This window comes from Scyliorhinus torazame, chromosome 20 (assembly GCF_047496885.1).
Source record: "Scyliorhinus torazame isolate Kashiwa2021f chromosome 20, sScyTor2.1, whole genome shotgun sequence".
Taxonomy (NCBI): Eukaryota; Metazoa; Chordata; class Chondrichthyes; order Carcharhiniformes; family Scyliorhinidae; genus Scyliorhinus; species Scyliorhinus torazame.
In genome coordinates, this window is record NC_092726.1 from 29,420,450 (window position 1) to 29,442,087 (window position 21,638).

The following is a 21,638-nucleotide window of genomic DNA, read 5'->3' on the forward strand; positions in this document are numbered from 1 at the left end:
ACACAGATAACACTGAGAAACACACACAGATAACACTGAGAAACACACAGATAACACTGAGAAACACACACAGATAACACTGAGAAACACACACAGATAACACTGAGAAACACACACAGATAACACTGAGAAACACACACAGATAACACTGAGAAACACACACAGGTAACACTGAGAAACACACACAGATAACACTGAGAAACACACAGATAACACTGAGAAACACACACAGATAACACTGAGAAACACACACAGATAACACTGAGAAACACACAGATAACACTGAGAAACACAGACAGATAACACTGAGAAACACACACAGATAACACTGAGAAACACACAGATAACACTGAGAAACACACAGATAACACTGAGAAACACACAGATAACACTGAGAAACACACACAGATAACACTGAGAAACACACACAGATAACACTGAGAAACACACAGATAACACTGAGAAACACACACAGATAACACTGAGAAACACACACAGATAACACTGAGAAACACACACAGGTAACACTGAGAAACACACAGGTAACACTGAGAAACACACACAGATAACACTGAGAAACACACAGATAACACTGAGAAATACACAGATAACACTGAGAAACACACAGATAACACTGAGAAACACACAGATAACACTGAGAAACACACAGATAACACTGAGAAACACACAGATAACACTGAGAAACACACAGATAACACTGAGAAACACACACAGATAACACTGAGAAACACACACAGATAACACTGAGAAACACACAGATAACACTGAGAAACACACAGATAACACTGAGAAACACACACAGATAACACTGAGAAACACACACAGATAACACTGAGAAACACACAGATAACACTGAGAAACACACACAGATAACACTGAGAAACACACACAGATAACACTGAGAAACACACAGATAACACTGAGAAACACACAGATAACACTGAGAAACACACACAGATAACACTGAGAAACACACACAGATAACACTGAGAAACACACACAGATAACACTGAGAAACACACAGCTAACACTGAGAAACACACAGATAACACCGAGAAACACACAGATAACACTGAGAAACACACACAGGTAACACTGAGAAACACACACAGATAACACTGAGAAACACACACAGATAACACTGAGAAACACACACAGATAACACTGAGAAACACACACAGATAACACTGAGAAACACAGATAACACTGAGAAACACACACAGATAACACTGAGAAACACACACAGATAACACTGAGAAACACACAGATAACACTGAGAAACACACAGATAACACTGAGAAACACACACAGATAACACTGAGAAACACACACAGATAACACTGAGAAACACAGATAACACTGAGAAACACACAGATAACACTGAGAAACACACAGATAACACTGAGAAACACACACAGATAACACTGAGAAACACACACAGATAACACTGAGAAACACACAGATAACACTGAGAAACACACAGATAACACTGAGAAACACACAGATAACACTGAGAATCACACAGATAACACTGAGAAACACACACAGATAACACTGAGAAACACACAGATAACACTGGGAAACACACACAGATAACACTGAGAAACACACACACAGATAACACTGAGAAACACAGATAACACTGAGAAACACACACAGATAACACTGAGAAACACACAGATAACACTGAGAAACACACACAGATAAACCTGAGAAACACACACAGATTACACTGAGAAACACACACAGATTACACTGAGAAACACACAGATAACACTGTGAAACACACACAGATAACACTGAGAAACACACAGCTAACACTGAGAAACACACAGATAACACTGAGAAACACACAGATAACACTGAGAAACACACACAGGTAACACTGAGAAACACACACAGATAACACTGAGAAACACACACAGATAACACTGAGAAACGCACAGATAACACTGAGAAATACACACAGATAACACTGAGAAACACACACAGATAACACTGAGAAACACACAGATAACACTGAGAAACACACACAGATAACACTGAGAAACACACAGATAACACCGAGAAACACACACAGATAACACTGAGAAACACACAGATAACACTGTGAAATACACACAGATAACACTGAGAAACACACACAGATAACACTGAGAAACACACAGATAACACTGAGAAACACACACAGATAACACTGAGAAACACACAGATAACACGGAGAAACACACACAGATAACACTGAGAAACACACAGCTAACACTGAGAAACACACAGATAACACTGAGAAACACACACAGAGAACACTGAGAAACACACACAGATAACACTGAGAAACACAGACAGATAACACTGAGAAACACACAGATAACACTGAGAAACACACAGATAACACTGAGAAACACACAGATAACACTGAGAAACACACACAGATAACACTGAGAAACACACACAGATAACACTGAGAAACACACACAGATAACACTGAGAAACACACACAGATAACACTGAGAAACACACACAGATAACACTGAGAAACACACACAGATAACACTGAGAAACACACACAGATAACACTGAGAAACACACACAGATAACACTGAGAAACACACACAGATAACACTGAGAAACACACACAGATAACACTGAGAAACGCACACAGATAACACTGAGAAACACACACAGATAACACTGAGAAACACACACAGATAACACTGAGAAACACACACAGATAACACTGAGAAACACACACAGATAACACTGAGAAACACACAGACAACACTGAGAAACGCACAGATAACACTGAGAAACACACACAGATAACACTGTGAAATACACACAGATAACACTGGGAAACACACACAGATAACACTGAGAAACACACACAGATAACACTGAGAAACACACAGATAACACTGAGAAACACACACAGATAACACTGAGAAACACACACAGATAACACTGAGAAACACACAGATAACACTGAGAAACACACACAGATAACACTGAGAAACACACACAGATAACACTGAGAAACACACACAGATAACACTGAGAAACACACACAGATAACACTGAGAAACACACACAGGTAACACTGAGAAACACACACAGATAACACTGAGAAACACACAGATAACACTGAGAAACACACACAGATAACACTGAGAAACACACAGATAACACTGAGAAACACACAGATAACACTGAGAAACACAGACAGATAACACTGAGAAACACACACAGATAACACTGAGAAACACACAGATAACACTGAGAAACACACAGATAACACTGAGAAACACACAGATAACACTGAGAAACACACACAGATAACACTGAGAAACACACACAGATAACACTGAGAAACACACAGATAACACTGAGAAACACACACAGATAACACTGAGAAACACACACAGATAACACTGAGAAACACACACAGGTAACACTGAGAAACACACAGATAACACTGAGAAACACACACAGATAACACTGAGAAACACACAGATAACACTGAGAAACACACACACAGATAACACTGAGAAACACACAGATAACACTGAGAAACACACACAGATAACACTGAGAAACACACAGATAACACTGAGAAGCACACACAGATAACACTGAGAAACACACACAGATAACACCGAGAAACACACAGATAACACTGAGAAACACACAGATAACACCGAGAAACGCACACAGATAACACTGAGAAACACACACAGATAACACTGAGAATCACACAGATAACACTGAGAAACACACACAGATAACACTGAGAAACACACACAGATAACACTGAGAATCACACAGATAACACTGAGAAACACACAGATAACACTGAGAAACACACACAGATAACACTGAGAAACACACACAGATAACACTGAGAAACACAGATAACACTGTGAAATACACAGATAACACTGAGAAACACACAGATAACACTGAGAAACACACACAGATAACACTGAGAAACACACAGATAACACTGAGAAACACACAGATAACACTGAGAAACACACACAGATAACACTGAGAAACACACAGATAACACTGAGAAACACACAGCTAACACTGAGAAACACACAGATAACACTGAGAAACACACACAGATAACACTGAGAAACACACACAGATAACACTGAGAAACACACAGATAACACTGAGAAACACACAGCTAACACTGAGAAACACACAGATAACACTGAGAAACACACACAGATAACACTGAGAAACACACACAGATAACACTGAGAAACACACACAGATAACACTGAGAAACACACAGATAACACTGAGAAACACACACACAGATAACACTGAGAAACACACAGATAACACTGAGAAACACACACAGATAACACTGAGAAACACACAGATAACACTGAGAAGCACACACAGATAACACTGAGAAACACACACAGATAACACCGAGAAACACACAGATAACACTGAGAAACACACAGATAACACTGAGAAACACACAGATAACACCGAGAAACGCACACAGATAACACTGAGAAACACACACAGATAACACTGAGAATCACACAGATAACACTGAGAAACACACACAGATAACACTGAGAAACACACACAGGTAACACTGAGAATCACACAGATAACACTGAGAATCACACAGATAACACTGAGAAACACACACAGATAACACTGAGAAACACACACAGATAACACTGAAAAACACAGATAACACTGTGAAATACACAGATAACACTGAGAAACACACAGATAACACTGAGAAACACACACAGATAACACTGAGAAACACACAGATAACACTGAGAAACACACACAGATAACACTGAGAAACACAGATAACACTGTGAAATACACAGATAACACTGAGAAACACACAGATAACACTGAGAAACACACACAGATAACACTGAGAAACATACAGATAACACTGAGAAACACACACAGATAACACTGAGAAACACACAGATAACACTGAGAAACACACACACAGATAACACTGAGAAACACACAGATAACACTGAGAAACACACACAGATAACACTGAGAAACACACACAGATAACACTGAGAAACACACAGATAACACTGAGAAACACACACAGATAACACCGAGAAACACACAGATAACACTGAGAAACACACACAGATAACACTGAGAAACACACACAGATAACACTGAGAAACACACAGATAACACTGAGAAACACACAGATAACACTGAGAAACACACAGATAACACTGAGAAACACACACAGATAACACTGAGAAACACACACAGATAACACTGAGAAACACAGATAACACTGAGAAACACACAGATAACACTGAGAAACACACACAGATAACACTGAGACACACACACAGATAACACTGAGAAACACACAGATAACACTGAGAAACACACTGAGAAACACACAGATAACACTGAGAAACACACACAGATAACACTGAGAAACACAGATAACACTGAGAAACACACAGATAACACTGAGAAACACACACAGATAACACTGAGAAACACACACAGATAACACTGAGAAACACACACAGATAACACTGAGAAACACACAGATAACACTGAGAAACACACAGATAACACTGAGAAACACACAGATAACACTGAGAAACACACAGATAACACTGAGAAACACACACAGATAACACTGAGAAACACACACAGATAACACTGAGAAACACAGATAACACTGTGAAATACACAGATAACACTGAGAAACACACAGATAACACTGAGAAACACACACAGATAACACTGAGAAACACACAGATAACACTGAGAAACACACACAGATAACACTGAGAAACACACAGATAACACTGAGAAACACACACACAGATAACACTGAGAAACACACAGATAACACTGAGAAACACACACAGATAACACTGAGAAACACACACAGATAACACTGAGAAACACACAGATAACACTGAGAAACACACACAGATAACACCGAGAAACACACAGATAACACTGAGAAACACACACAGATAACACTGAGAAACACACAGATAACACTGAGAAACACACAGATAACACTGAGAAACACACAGATAACACTGAGAAACACACACAGATAACACTGAGAAACACACACAGATAACACTGAGAAACACACACAGATAACACTGAGAAACACACAGATAACACTGAGAAACACACAGCTAACACTGAGAAACACACAGATAACACTGAGAAACACACACAGATAACACTGAGAAACACACACAGATAACACTGAGAAACACACAGCTAACACTGAGAAACACACAGATAACACTGAGAAACACACACAGATAACACTGAGAAACACACACAGATAACACTGAGAAACACACACAGATAACACTGAGAAACACACAGATAACACTGAGAAACACACACACAGATAACACTGAGAAACACACAGATAACACTGAGAAACACACACAGATAACACTGAGAAACACACAGATAACACTGAGAAGCACACACAGATAACACTGAGAAACACACACAGATAACACCGAGAAACACACAGATAACACTGAGAAACACACAGATAACACTGAGAAACACACAGATAACACCGAGAAACGCACACAGATAACACTGAGAAACACACACAGATAACACTGAGAATCACACAGATAACACTGAGAAACACACACAGATAACACTGAGAAACACACACAGATAACACTGAGAATCACACAGATAACACTGAGAAACACACAGATAACACTGAGAAACACACACAGATAACACTGAGAAACACACACAGATAACACTGAGAAACACAGATAACACTGTGAAATACACAGATAACACTGAGAAACACACAGATAACACTGAGAAACACACACAGATAACACTGAGAAACACACAGATAACACTGAGAAACACACAGATAACACTGAGAAACACACACAGATAACACTGAGAAACACAGATAACACTGTGAAATACACAGATAACACTGAGAAACACACAGATAACACTGAGAAACACACACAGATAACACTGAGAAACACACAGATAACACTGAGAAACACACACAGATAACACTGAGAAACACACAGATAACACTGAGAAACACACACACAGATAACACTGAGAAACACACAGATAACACTGAGAAACACACACAGATAACACTGAGAAACACACACAGATAACACTGAGAAACACACAGATAACACTGAGAAACACACACAGATAACACCGAGAAACACACAGATAACACTGAGAAACACACACAGATAACACTGAGAAACACACAGATAACACTGAGAAACACACAGATAACACTGAGAAACACACAGATAACACTGAGAAACACACAGATAACACTGAGAAACACACACAGATAACACTGAGAAACACACACAGATAACACTGAGAAACACAGATAACACTGAGAAACACACAGATAACACTGAGAAACACACACAGATAACACTGAGACACACACACAGATAACACTGAGAAACACACAGATAACACTGAGAAACGCACAGATAACACTGAGAAACACACACAGATAACACTGAGAAACACACACAGATAACACTGAGAAACACAGATAACACTGTGAAATACACAGATAACACTGAGAAACACACAGATAACACTGAGAAACACACACAGATAACACTGAGAAACACACAGATAACACTGAGAAACACACAGATAACACTGAGAAACACACAGATAACACTGAGAAACACACAGATAACACTGAGAAACACACACAGATAACACTGAGAAACACACACAGATAACACTGAGAAACACACAGATAACACTGAGAAACACACACAGATAACACTGAGAAACACAGATAACACTGAGAAACACACAGATAACACTGAGAAACACACACAGATAACACTGAGAAACACACACAGATAACACTGAGAAACACACACAGATAACACTGAGAAACACACAGATAACACTGAGAAACACACAGATAACACTGAGAAACACACAGATAACACTGAGAAACACACAGATAACACTGAGAAACACACACAGATAACACTGAGAAACACACACAGATAACACTGAGAAACACAGATAACACTGTGAAATACACAGATAACACTGAGAAACACACAGATAACACTGAGAAACACACACAGATAACACTGAGAAACACACACAGATAACACTGAGAAACACACAGATAACACTGAGAAACACACACACAGATAACACTGAGAAACACACAGATAACACTGAGAAACACACACAGATAACACTGAGAAACACACACAGATAACACTGAGAAACACACAGATAACACTGAGAAACACACACAGATAACACCGAGAAACACACAGATAACACTGAGAAACACACACAGATAACACTGAGAAACACACAGATAACACTGAGAAACACACAGATAACACTGAGAAACACACAGATAACACTGAGAAACACACAGATAACACTGAGAAACACACACAGATAACACTGAGAAACACACACAGATAACACTGAGAAACACAGATAACACTGAGAAACACACAGATAACACTGAGAAACACACACAGATAACACTGAGACACACACACAGATAACACTGAGAAACACACAGATAACACTGAGAAACGCACAGATAACACTGAGAAACACACACAGATAACACTGAGAAACACACACAGATAACACTGAGAAACACAGATAACACTGTGAAATACACAGATAACACTGAGAAACACACAGATAACACTGAGAAACACACACAGATAACACTGAGAAACACACAGATAACACTGAGAAACACACAGATAACACTGAGAAACACACAGATAACACTGAGAAACACACAGATAACACTGAGAAACACACACAGATAACACTGAGAAACACACACAGATAACACTGAGAAACACACAGATAACACTGAGAAACACACACAGATAACACTGAGAAACACAGATAACACTGAGAAACACACAGATAACACTGAGAAACACACACAGATAACACTGAGAAACACACACAGATAACACTGAGAAACACACACAGATAACACTGAGAAACACACAGATAACACTGAGAAACACACAGATAACACTGAGAAACACACACAGATAACACTGAGAAACACACACAGATAACACTGAGAAACACGCAGACAACACTGAGAAACACACAGATAACACTGAGAAACACACACAGATAACACTGAAAAACACACACAGATATTATGCACAACTGCATGCCAATGATATACAGTATTGAATCTAAAAAGAAAATTGTGTTTCAAATAGTAACAGACGGTACCAGGTACAAATACCTGGGTGTACACAGGGACAGTAAATACCTGGGTGTACACAGAGACAGTAAATACCTGGGTGTACACAGAGACAGTAAGTACCTGGGCATACACAGAGACAGTAAATACCTGGGTGTACACGGAGACAGTAAATACCTGGGTGTACACAGAGACAGTAAATACCTGGGTGTACACAGAGACAGTAAGTACCTGGGTGTACACAGAGACAGTAAATACCTGGGTGTACACACAGACAGTAAGTGCCTGGGTGTACACAGAGACAGTAAGTACCTGGGTGTACACAGAGACAGTAAATACCTGGGTGTACACACAGACAGTAAATACCTGGGTGTACACAGAGACAGTAAGTACCTGGGTGTACACAGAGACAGTAAATACCTGGGTGTACACAGAGACAGTAAGTACCTGGGTGTACACAGAGACAGTAAGTACCTGGGTGTACACAGAGACAGTAAATACCTGGGTGTACACAGAGACAGTAAGTACCTGGGTGTACACAGAGACAGTAAATACCTGGGTGTACACACAGACAGTAAGTGCCTGGGTGTACACAGAGACAGTAAGTACCTGGGTGTACACAGGAAGGCTGGGTGTACACGGGAAGGCTGGGTGTACACGGGAAGGCTGGGTGTACACGGGAAGGCTGGGTGTACACGGGAAGGCTGGGTGTACACGGGAAGGCTGGGTGTACACGGGAAGGCTGGGTGTACACGGGAAGGCTGGGTGTACACGGGAAGGCTGGGTGTACACGGGAAGGCTGGGTGTACACGGGAAGGCTGGGTGTACACGGGAAGGCTGGGTGTACACGGGAAGGCTGGGTGTTATGTTATTAGTTTTAAATCATTTTCACCATCCTTTCATCAGGTTTGTCCCCTGTGCTGTCAAAGTTACAAATTACTGGTATCAGTGGGGATTCAGGGACGGTGCTACTGGTATCAGTGGGGATTCAGGGACAGGAGCTGCTGGTATCAGTGGGGATTCAGTGACAGGAGCTGCTGGTATCAGTGGGGATTCATTAACAGGATCTGCTGGTATCAGTGGGGATTCAGGGACGGAGCTGCTGGTTTCAGTGGGGATTCATTGACAGGAGCTGCTGGTATCAGTGGGGATTCATTGACAGGAGCTGCTGGTGTCAGTGGGGATTCAGGGACAGCTGCTGGTATCAGTGGGGATTCAGAGACAGGAGATGCTGGTATCAGTGGGGATTCAGTGACAGGAGCTGCTGGAATCAGTGGGGATTCAGTGACGGAGCTGCTGGTATCAGTGGGAATTCAGGGACGGAGCTGCTGGTATCAGTGGGAATTCAGGGATGGAGCTGCAGGTATAAGTGGGGATTCAGGGACAGGAGCTGCTGGTATCAGTGGGGAATTCAGTGACAGGAGCTGCTGGTGTCAGTGGGGATTCAGGGACAGGTGCTGCTGGTATCAGTGGGGTTTCAGTGACAGGAGCTGCTGGTATCAGTGGGGATTCATTAACAGGAGCTGCTGGTGTCAGTGGGGATTCGTTAACAGGAGCTGCTGGTTTCAGTGGGGAATTAAGTGACAGGAGCTGCTGGTGTCAGTGGGGAATCAGGGATGGAGCTGCTGGTGTCAGTGGGAATTCAGGGACGGAGCTGCTGGTATCAGTGGGAATTCAGGGATGGAGCTGCTGGTATCAGTGGGGATTCAGTGACAGGAACTGCTGGTGTCAGTGGGGAATCAGGGATGGAGCTGCTGGTGTCAGTGGGAATTCAGGGACAGCAGCTGCTGGTATCAGTGTGATTTCAATGACAAGAGCTGTATCAGTGGGGATTCATTAACAGGAGCTGCTGGTGTCAGTGGGGATTCAGGGACAGAGCTGCTGGTATCAGTGGGAATTCAGTGACAGGAGCTGCTGGTATCAGTGGGAATTCAGTGATAGGAGCTGCTGGGATCAGTGGGGATTCAGAGACAGGAGATGCTGGTATCAGTGGGTATTCAGTGACAGGAGCTACTGGTGTCAGTGGGGATTCAGTGACAGGAGCTGCTGGTATCAGTGGGGATTCAGTGACAGGAGCAGCTGGTGTCAGTGGGCATTCAGTGACAGGAGCTGCTGGTGTGAGTGGGGATTCAGTGACAGGAGCTGCTGGTGTCAGTGGGGATTCAGTGACAGGAGCTGCTGGTGTCAGTGGGGATTCAGTGACAGGAACTGCTGGTATCAGTGGGGATTCAGTGACAGAGATGCTGGTATCAGTGGGGATTCAGTGACAGGAGCTGCTGGTGTCAGTGGGGATTCAGTGACAGGAGCTGCTGGTGTCAGTGGGGATTCAGTGACAGGAGCTGCTGGTGTCAGTGGGGATTCAGTGACAGGAACTGCTGGTGTCAGTGCGGATTCAGGGACAGAGCTGCTGGTATCAGTGGGAATTCAGAGACAGGAGCTGCTGGTGTCAGTGGGGATTCAGTGACAGGAACTGCTGGTATCAGTGGGGATTCAGTGACAGGAGCTGCCGGTATCAGTGGGGATTCAGAGACGGGAGATGCTGGTATCAGTGGGAATTCAGTGACAGGAGCTGCTGGGATCAGTGGGGATTCAGAGACAGGAGATGCTGGTATCAGTGGGGATTCATTAACAAGACCTTCTGGTATCAGTGGGGATTCAGACACAGGAGCTGCTGGTATCAGTGGGGATTCAGTGACAGGAGCTGCTGGTATCAGTGGGGATTCAGTGACAGGAGCTGCTGGTATCAGTGGGGATTCAGTGACAGGAGCTGCTGGTATCAGTGGGGATTCAGTGACAGGAGCTGCTGGGATCAGTGGGGATTCAGAGACAGGAGATGCTGGTATCAGTGGGGATTCATTAACAGTAGCTGCTGGTATCAGTGGGGATTCAGAGACAGGAGCTGCTGGTATCGTGGGGATTCAGTGACAGGAGCTGCTGGTGTCAGTGGGGATTCAGTGACAGGAGCTGCTGGTGTCAGTGGGGATTCAGTGACAGGAGCTGGAATCTGCAGGAATTGAGTGTCAGGAGCTCTCTACTTGGAAACCCGATAGAATCTCGAATAACGTTAATTCAGGGAGCGGCTGCCTTTCTGCACAGTAATTCAGTGGTTGCCGCTGAATATCATTGAGAAATGCACCAAGCGAAGCTGCGTATTTCAGGACACGGAGCCGGGTCTAAGGTTGGGATTGGTACAGGGACTAGGCCAGATTCACTGGCACCTTACCTCCTGGTTTCCGGGGAGACCTGGGCGATTTTAGCGGTGATGTAAGTGGTGTCTTCAGAGGAGAAATCCCTGCCGAGGTATCCTCTTCGTCTGGGCCTACATGTGAGAAAAATAATGCTCACTGTTTACTTCAAGCGATTTCGAGGAGCAGTTCTGCTTTACTAATACCTGGGCTGTGTAACCTTGGAAACAGGCCCTCCTCCTGAGGGACTTAATGGTGACCTGGTTGAGTAGCAACATCTTATCAATTCTCAGCACCGTCAGGCTAGCAATCTGTCCCGCAGGAATGCTATTGAACAGGGCTGGCTCGGTGGCGCAGTGGTTAGCACTGCTGCCTCACGGCGCCAAGGACCCGGGCTCGATCCCTGCCCCGGGTCACTGCCCGTGTGGAGTTTGCACGTTCTCCCCGTGTCTGCGTGGGATTCGCCCCCACACAACCCAAAAAGGTGTGCAGAGTAAGACCATAAGACATAGGAGCGGAAGTAAGGCCATTCGGCCCATCGAGTCCACTCCACCATTCAATCATGGCTGATTTCAACTCCATTTACCCGCTCTCTCTCCATAGCCCTTAATTCCTCGAGAAATCAAGAATTTATCAACTTCTGTCTTAAAGACACTCAACGTCCTGGCCTCCACCGCCCTCTGTGGCAATGAATTCCACAGACCCACCACTCTCTGGCTGAAGAAATTTCTCCTCATCTCTGTTCTAAAGTGACTCCCTTTTATTCTAAGGCTGTGCCCCCGGGCCCTAGTCTCCCCTGCTAATGGAAACAACTTCCCTACATCCACCCTAACTAAGCCATTCATTATCTTGTAAGTTTCTATTCGATCTCCCCTCAACCTCCTAAACTCCAATGAATATAATCCCTGGATCCTCAGACGTTCATCGTATGTTAGGCCTACCATTCCTGGGATCATCCGTGTGAATCTCCGCTGGACCCGCTCCAGTGCCAGTATCTCCTTCCTGAGGTGTGGGGCCTAAAATTGCTCACAGGATTCTAAATGGGGCCTAACTAGTGCTTTATAAAGCTTCAGAAGTACATCCCTGCTTTTATATTCCAAGCCTCTTGAGATAAATGACAACATTGCATTTGCTTTCTTAATTACGGACTCAACCTGCAAGTCCCTTTGCACTTCAGAATTATGAATTTTGACACCGTTTAGAAAATAGTCCATGCCTCTATTCTTTTTTCCAAAGTGCAAGACCTCGCACTTGCCCACATTGAATTTCATCAGCCATTTCTTGGACCACTCTCCTAAACTGTCTAAATCTTTCTGCAGCCTCCTCACTTCCTCAATATTACCTGCCCCTCCACCTATCTTTGTATCATCGGCAAACTTAGCCAGAATGCCCCCAGTCCCGTCATCTAGATCGTTAATATATAAAGAGAACAGCTGTGGCCCCAACACTGAACCCTGCGGGACACCACTCGTCACCGGTTGCCATTCCGAAAAAGAACCTTTTATCCCAACTCTCTGCATTCTGCCTGACAGCCAATCGTCAATCCATGTTAGTACATTGCCTCGAATACCATGGGCCCTTATTTTACTCAGCAGTCTCCCGTGAGGCACCTTATCAAAGGCCTTTTGGAAGTCAAGATAGATAACATCCATTGGCTCTCCTTGGTCTAACCTATTTGTTATCTTTTCAAAGATCTCTAACAGGTTTGTCAGGCATGACCTCCCTTTACTAAATCCATGCTGACTTGTCCTAATCCGACCCTGCACTTCCAAGAATTTAGAAATCTCATCCTTAACAATGGATTCCAGAATCTTGCCAACAACCGAGGTTAGGCTAATTGGCCTATAATTTTCCATCTTTTTTCTTGTTCCCTTCTTGAACAGGGGGGGTTACAACAGCGATTTTCCAATCCTCTGGAACTTTCCCTGACTCCAGTGACTTTTGAAAGATCATAACTAACGCCTCCACTATTTCTTCAGCTATCTCCTTTAGAACTCTAGGATGTAGCCCATCTGGGCCCGGAGATTTATCAATTTTTAGACCTCTTAGTTTCTCTAGCACTTTCTCCTTTGTGATGGCTACCATATTCAACTCTGCCCCCTGACTCTCCTGAATTGTTGGGATATTACTCATCTCTTCCACGCTAAATTGCCCCTTAATTAGAAAAAAGAGAATTGGGTACTCTAAATTTAAAAAAAGGAGTGCTTTTGAACAACGTCAGACCCTGAGTTACACTAAAAAAACAGATCTGGGTCAACGTTTGTGTGGTAGTCACCACTAACTGTATTAGCTGTATATTAGGTGTAGTACGGTAAGACTCCTGTACTAGAGGTACATGGGTAAATCTCTGCCTGCTGGCTCCGCCCAGTAGGCGGTGTATAAATGTGTGTGCGCGCCGGAGCTGCTAAAGGAGGCCACACATCTTTGCTCAATAAAGCCTCGATTATTCACTACTCTCGTCTTCGTAGTAATTGATAGTGCATCAATTTATTGAGCAGAGATGTGTGGCCTCCTGCAGCTGCCAGCAGGCAGGGATTTACCCATGTACCTCTAGTACAGGAGTCTTACCGTACTACATCTAATATACAGCTAATACAGTTCGTGGTGACTACCACAGTTTGGTCAACGAGGAGTGTCTTAAAGGGGAAAGAACAAGATAGTGAGGGCGGAGAGGTATAGGGTAGGGCTTGTAGCCCTAAATAATTCAAGGAACTGTCGCCAATGGTGAAGTCATGCAAAATTTGGGGGGTGGTGAAGGGTGTCATTGCTCGAGGCGGGAATTAGAGAAGCGCCAATGTCTCGGAGAGTTCTGGAGGAGATACGGGGAGATGAGACCAGGGAGGGATTTGGAAATAAGGTAGAGAATTGTTTTTGAATCGGGGTGCTGTTAGGCAGGGAGCCAGTGTCAATCAGTGGGTGGGGGGGGGGGGGGGGGGGGGACACGGGAGGGCATATAGGGGAACAGGAATTAAGAGACAAGTAGCTGAAGTTTGGAGTGAATCAGGAGTACTATGAGAGATAGAAGGAAGCGAAGAGGAAAATAAAAATCTGGATTTATGCAGCACACCTTCAATTGCCTGGATGAGTGCGGCTTCAGCAACACTAAGGGACGGCACGGTAGCACAGTGGTTAGCACTGTTGCTTCACAGCGGCAGGGTCCCAGGTTCGATTCCCGGCTTGGGTCACTGTCTGTGCGGAGTCTGCACGTTCTCCCCGTGTCTGTGTGGGTTTCCTCCGGGTGCTCCCGTTTCCACCCACAAGTCCCGAAAGACGCGCTGTTAGGTGAATTGGGCGTTCTGAATTCTCACTCAGTGAACCCGAACAGGCGCCGGAATGTGGCGACTAGGGGGTAACTTCATTGCAGTGTTAATATAAACCGTCTTGTGACAATAAAGATTATTATTTCCGAAATTCTTTACAGAAAACGCTCCACAATGGACAGGAAATGCAAGCAATGTTCTCAAACACCAACGGTGCACAGATAATTTTTGGGGGGTAATGTTGATTGAGGGTGTCGAAGAGGGCTCCCTTGTTCCACTTCATATAGTCCCATATAATCTTTCATATCAGAGCCTGAAAGGGTGGTGGAGGCGGGAATCCTCCCAATGTTTAAGAAGTGTTCAGATGAGCATTAGAAACGCCGTAGCGAACAAGGCTACGGACCAAGTACTGGGAAATGGGACTACAATAGATCGGTGCTCGATGGCCGGCGCACATACGATGGGCTGAAGAGCCTCCATCTGTGCTGTAAAGCTCTATAACTCTCGCCATCCTTGAACAGTTTTTACCCAGAGGCTAGATGGGCTCCGGCTGACAGAGGAAAGGGGAATATCGCTGTTTGTGACGTTGCTCAAAAGTGTCCCCATCAGGACAGAGGGCAAAATGAACTCTGACACTTTTGTTTACTGGACAATTGGAGTGCGACCCCCGTTACGAAATGATGTCTTCGTAGCGTCCGACAATGGGAACAAGGGCAGGATTCAAAACTCAAGAAGGAATTAATAATAATAATAATTAATAATAATATTTATCATTGTTACAAGTCAGCTTACATTAACGCTGCAATGAAGTTACTGTGAAAATCCCCTCGTCGCCACATTCCGGCGCCTGTTCGGGTACACAGAGTGAGAATTCAGAATGTCCAATTCACCCTAACAAGCACGTCTTTTAGGACTTGTGGGAGGAAACCGGAGCGCCCGGAGGAAACCCACGCAGACACGGGGAGAACGTGCAGACTCCGCACAGACAGTGACCCAAGCCGGGAATCGAACCTGGGTCGCTGGAACTGTGAAGCAACATTGCTAACCACTGTGCTACCGTGCCGCCCATATGATTTAGCTCTTGGGGCTAAAGGGATCAAGCGATGTTGGGGGGGAGGCGGGATCAGGGTATTGAACTTGATGATCAGCCATGATCAGAATGAATGGAGGAGCAGGCTCGAAGGGCCGAATGGCCTCCGCCTGCTTCTATTTTCGATGTTTCTGTATTTGGCCAATCTTTCTCCAGCCTTTGCGGGAAACCCAAGAGCAAAAGAGATAATTTGGGGCCTAGAGAACACGTCAGACAGCACCAGAGGAGGGAGAGGGCGGCCGGTCAGGAGCTTGGCGATATTTCTGTTTCTGAGTCAGGAATTTGAGGTTGGAGATGGATTGATGCGGTTATCAACGCCCTGGGTTCTGGTGGTTTGCACCGTCGAAGCGAACAAGTGAGCGAGAGGCACTACCGTCCAATCCCAACTGCTTCTGCTCCACCTCCCTCTTGTAGTCCTCCAGCTCCTGGTCGGTCAGCTCGTTGAATGGGTTTGGCGGTTCGGGCTCCTCCCTCGCCTCCTGTAGCCCCTCCTGGCTCAGAGTTTGTCCTTCTGCAGACTGAGAGAGAGAGAGAGAGGGAGAGACAGGGTAAGGGAGGTGGATTTGGCGTTTAATTTGGATTTCCCTGTAACCCCAGATAAATGACACAGCCGTGCCCAAGGCATCCCCTTCATCATCGACCCATTCAGCCCACCAAGCCTGATACTAGCCCCCTTCTGCCGCCATAGTCTCGTGTTACGGCACCCGGACCCCAATTTATATTCGGAAACCGGAAAAGCCCCAACCAATTGTTTACTTTGCAGTCGGTAAAGGAAGGATACTTTGCTCCACAATGGTTCCACTGACAACGGGATCTTTTATTTTAGAGCAAACTATTATCGACACGGGATTATCCCCATTAACATCCAGCAAAAGACAGCATTTCAATTAACAGCGAAACAATTTAAAAAATATAAACAAAGACCTTTTTTCATTTCATTTCACATTTTCATTGAGTTCACTTTCCCATGTACTTCGAGAACTTTCAAAATCCACACCCACACAGGTCAAATGCCACTTATGAATAAAGTTAGCACTTAGTGGCTTACAGATTTAATCGCAAAGTCCTTGGGAGAGAAGCTTTCAGATGTCAGTCTGAGAAACACAATTTGTTTCCTCAGAACCCAGGGCTGAACTCTAAAAATGAAGCTAAAAGCAGAAGACGCAGGGCTGAAAACGAAACTGGAAAAAAAGACCCAGCCCGTCCCATGAGTGACATTGCATGTCACGCCGAGCTGTTAACCCCTTAATCACAGCTTTAGCAGGTATATAATCGGGATACCTTAACCTAAATTCTTTAAACATTACTGCATCAGGCTGTTATGGCAATGTCCCTTTAAGAAAGGTTTTTGTCTTATCACATGGCTTCAGTGATGTCACTGTGTGGGTGGAGCTGGGCTGTGGCTCTGTGAGTTTAACTTTCGCTTTGAGTTTTGGACTGGTTTGAACTGCACAGGTTGAACGAAGTGTTTTTCTCTATCTTCATTTTAAAAGCTGATTCCGGACTGCTTGGCAATTTAAAGGAGACAATTGCTTTCTGGAAGGTATTCAAATCTGCTGTTTGACAAGGGGAGCAGAGTATCAATAACAGTCTTACACCAGTAAGAATGCCGTGCGCTGGGCCGCAGCTTTGAAAAGGGGTTTCTGGTTTTACTTGGATTTTGTTATTGAATTGGAACAGTTGAGGGGAAATTCATTAAGGATTATACATATTACTGGAGATGTGTAGGGTCTGTGTTAGTAATTGATAAAACTTCTCACTGTGTGTGTTTATACAAAAGTTAACTAAATTCTTAGAATAAAGCTTGTTTTTGATTAAAAGCGCCGAAGAAGTCCATTGACTAACACCTGAAAGGTAGACTCTGTGCTCAGCCAAATTCACCAAACAGTTATCGGTCAGGTGATCTCCAAAATATACTTTGGAGTTTTCTAAACCCTGGCCCACAACAAAATACATAATACACTAAATCCTTCCAATCACCACACTCGTCAAAGGGATACACTTGCTGTTGAGTGATCGGGCAAGTGGGTCTTTGGGAGTATTCGGGACGGGCTGTTAGCCAATAACTCACCGGGCTACGGCTCTTTTCTGTGATGACTCCGGCCAATAACTGTGACTGTGGTCCCGCCGATTTCATGTCCTGCCGGTTCTGCTCACGGATCTAAGATTGAACCAACAACCTTCAGGAAAATGAGGGACAGATTGACCTCGTCCACAGACATTATAGACAAACGCGGCAATCGACCTGGGGGCTCTTAAGTGGCTGATTTTTCACGGCACCGTTTAAAATAAGAAGGGAGCGGAAATATCAAATACTGTTCTTCATCGGTCATTTCTTTTCAATCCCGTCTCGCCGTTTTCCGAATTCTCCAATTCTATTTGCTTCCCTCCCTCTCTAATTCCTCTGTCGAATTCTGTCTGAATTCTTTCCGGCTCCCTTCACACTTTCTGGGTTTCTCACTCCGTGTGACTCTCAGTTGTCATTTTGCGAGTCATGGTCTTCAACTCTCTCTCCCCCCCCCCCCCCCCCACTTCCTTTCATTGAGCCACAGAGTTTTACAGCACAGAATGAGGCCCTTCAGCCCATCGTGTGTGCGCCGGCCATCAAGCACCTCTCTATTCTAGCCCCATTTCCCAGCACATGATCCATAACCTTGTCAGCTTAAAGAGTTTCAAGTGCTCATCTAGACACTTTTTAATAGTTGTGAGAGTTGCTGCCTCTACCACCCTTTCAGGCAGCGAGGTCCAGGTTCCCAGCAGCCTCTGGGTGAAAAGGTTTTCCTCAAATCCCCCTGAAATCACCTGCCCCTTACCTTAAATCTGTGCCCCCTGGTTACTGATCCTCTACTAAGGGGAAAAGTTCCTCCCAATCCACCCTATCTCTGTCCCTCATAATGTTGTCCACCTCAATCAGGTCCCCCCTCAGCCTTCTCTGCGCCAAGGAAAACAACCCCAGCCTAACCAGCCTCTCTCCATAGCTGAAACGCTCCAGCCCAGGCAACATCCTGGTGAATCCCCTCTGCACCCTCTCTAGTGCAACCACATCCTTCCTATAGAGTGGCGACGAGAACTGCACACAGTACTCTAGCTGTGACCTAACCAGCGTTTTATACAGCTCCATCATAATCCCCGCTCTTATAGTCTATACCTCGGCTAATAAAGGCAAGTATCCCATCTGCCTTCTTAACCACCTGATCTACCTGTCCTGCTGCCTTCAGGGATCGATGGACATGTACCCCAAGGTCCCTCTGCTCCTCTGTACGTCCCACAGTTCATTGTGTATTCCCTTGTCTTGTTAGTCCCCCCACAATGCAACACCTCACACTTTTCAGGGTTAAATTGCATTTGCCACCAATCGGCCCACCTGACCAGCCCGTCTATATCGCTCTGTAATCTAAGGTCGCCAATTTTTGTGTCACTATGAACTTACTGATCATACACCACCCGACCCCCACACATTCCCGTCCTGATCATTAATTTGGACCACGTTCAGTCTCTCCCTCACTGTTTCCTACCTTCTGTATCTCCCGCACGTTCTGCCTGTCTTGTGTGTTGTATATTTTACACTCTCTTTCATCCTGTGCGTCGCTCTTTTGGTTCAGGCCAATGCAGAAGGAGGCCATTCGGCCCATCTAGCCTGCTCCGAGCTCCAAAAGAGCGCCCTACCTAGGCCCACTCTCCCGCCTTATCCCCGTAACCCCGCGCATTGATCACGGCCAATCCCACCTAACCCGCACATCTGTGGGAGGAAACCGGAGCACCCGGAGGAAACCCACGCAGATGCGGGGAGGACGTGCAGACTCCGCACAGACAGTGACCCAGCGGGGAATCGAACCTGGGACCCTGGCGCAGCGAGACAGTGCTGACCGCTGTGCTACCAGTGGGCATTTTCCGGTCGCTAACTGTTCCTCTCAGCTTCACAACAACGCTGTGCCACACTCGGTCCTGTACCCCCCCTTTCTCCCCGCCAAGGCCCCATGAGATCCCCGCTCCCCTCCACCCAAGGCTGCGGAAATCCATCCCCTCTCACAGCCCTAACCTCCCTCAATTCCCGAGGACCTCCCTCGCCACCTCCCCCTCAAGGCCCAGGACCCTCATCCCTCCCCATCTCAAGGCCTCCAGAAACCCCTCCCTGGTTCAAGGGGTCCCAGACCTCTCTTCCTACCTGAAGGCCACAGTATCCCCCTCTTCCACTCAAGGCCCCGGGACACCCTCCCTTTTCCTCAAGGCAATGAGCCCCCCTCCAATTCCATTTCCTCAAGACACCAGGAGACCCCTCCCAGCCCATCAAGACCCCAGGACCTGCCCCCATTTCTTAAAGAACCTGGGACTCCCTCCCATTTCCTCAAGCCCCTGGGGCCCCTCCCATTCTCTCTAGGCCCTAAAACTCTCCTCCCATCCCCTCAAGGTTCTGGGGAACCTCCCCACCCCGACCATCACAGCCCCACCTCCCATTCCCTCATGGCCCATCGAGTCTGCTCCATTCAATCATGGCTGATATTTTTCTCATCCCCATTCTCCTGCCTTCTCCCCATAACCCCTGATCCCCTTATTGATCAAAAACCTATCTAGCGCTGTCTTAAAGACACTCAGTGATTTGGCCTCCACAGCCTTCTGCGGCAAAGAGTTCCACAGATTCACCACCCTCTGGCTGAAGCAATTCCTCCTCAGCTCGGTTATAAAGAATCGTCCCTTCAGTCTGAGGCTGTGTCCTCTGGTTCTAGTTTCTCCTACAAGTGGAAACATCCTCTCCACGTCCACTCTATCCAGGCCTCGCAGTATCCTGTAAGTTTCAATATGAC

At 45.1% G+C, this 21,638-nt stretch overlaps 1 protein-coding gene across 5 annotated transcripts in view; it reads right to left on the reverse strand.

Annotated features, from left to right (window-relative positions):
- Positions 1-21,638, reverse strand: part of LOC140397031 (beta-adducin-like) — a 402,797-nt gene that overhangs the window by 36,243 nt on the left and 344,916 nt on the right. For all 5 annotated transcript variants that reach the window (XM_072486079.1, XM_072486077.1, XM_072486078.1 and 2 more), the window contains 3 exons: positions 18,908-18,997; positions 17,210-17,354; positions 12,525-12,620 (listed from right to left, as the gene is read on the reverse strand). In XM_072486079.1, coding sequence (XP_072342180.1) covers positions 12,525-12,620; positions 17,210-17,354; positions 18,908-18,997 — 331 coding nt within the window. The remainder of the gene's footprint in view (positions 1-12,524; positions 12,621-17,209; positions 17,355-18,907; positions 18,998-21,638) is intronic.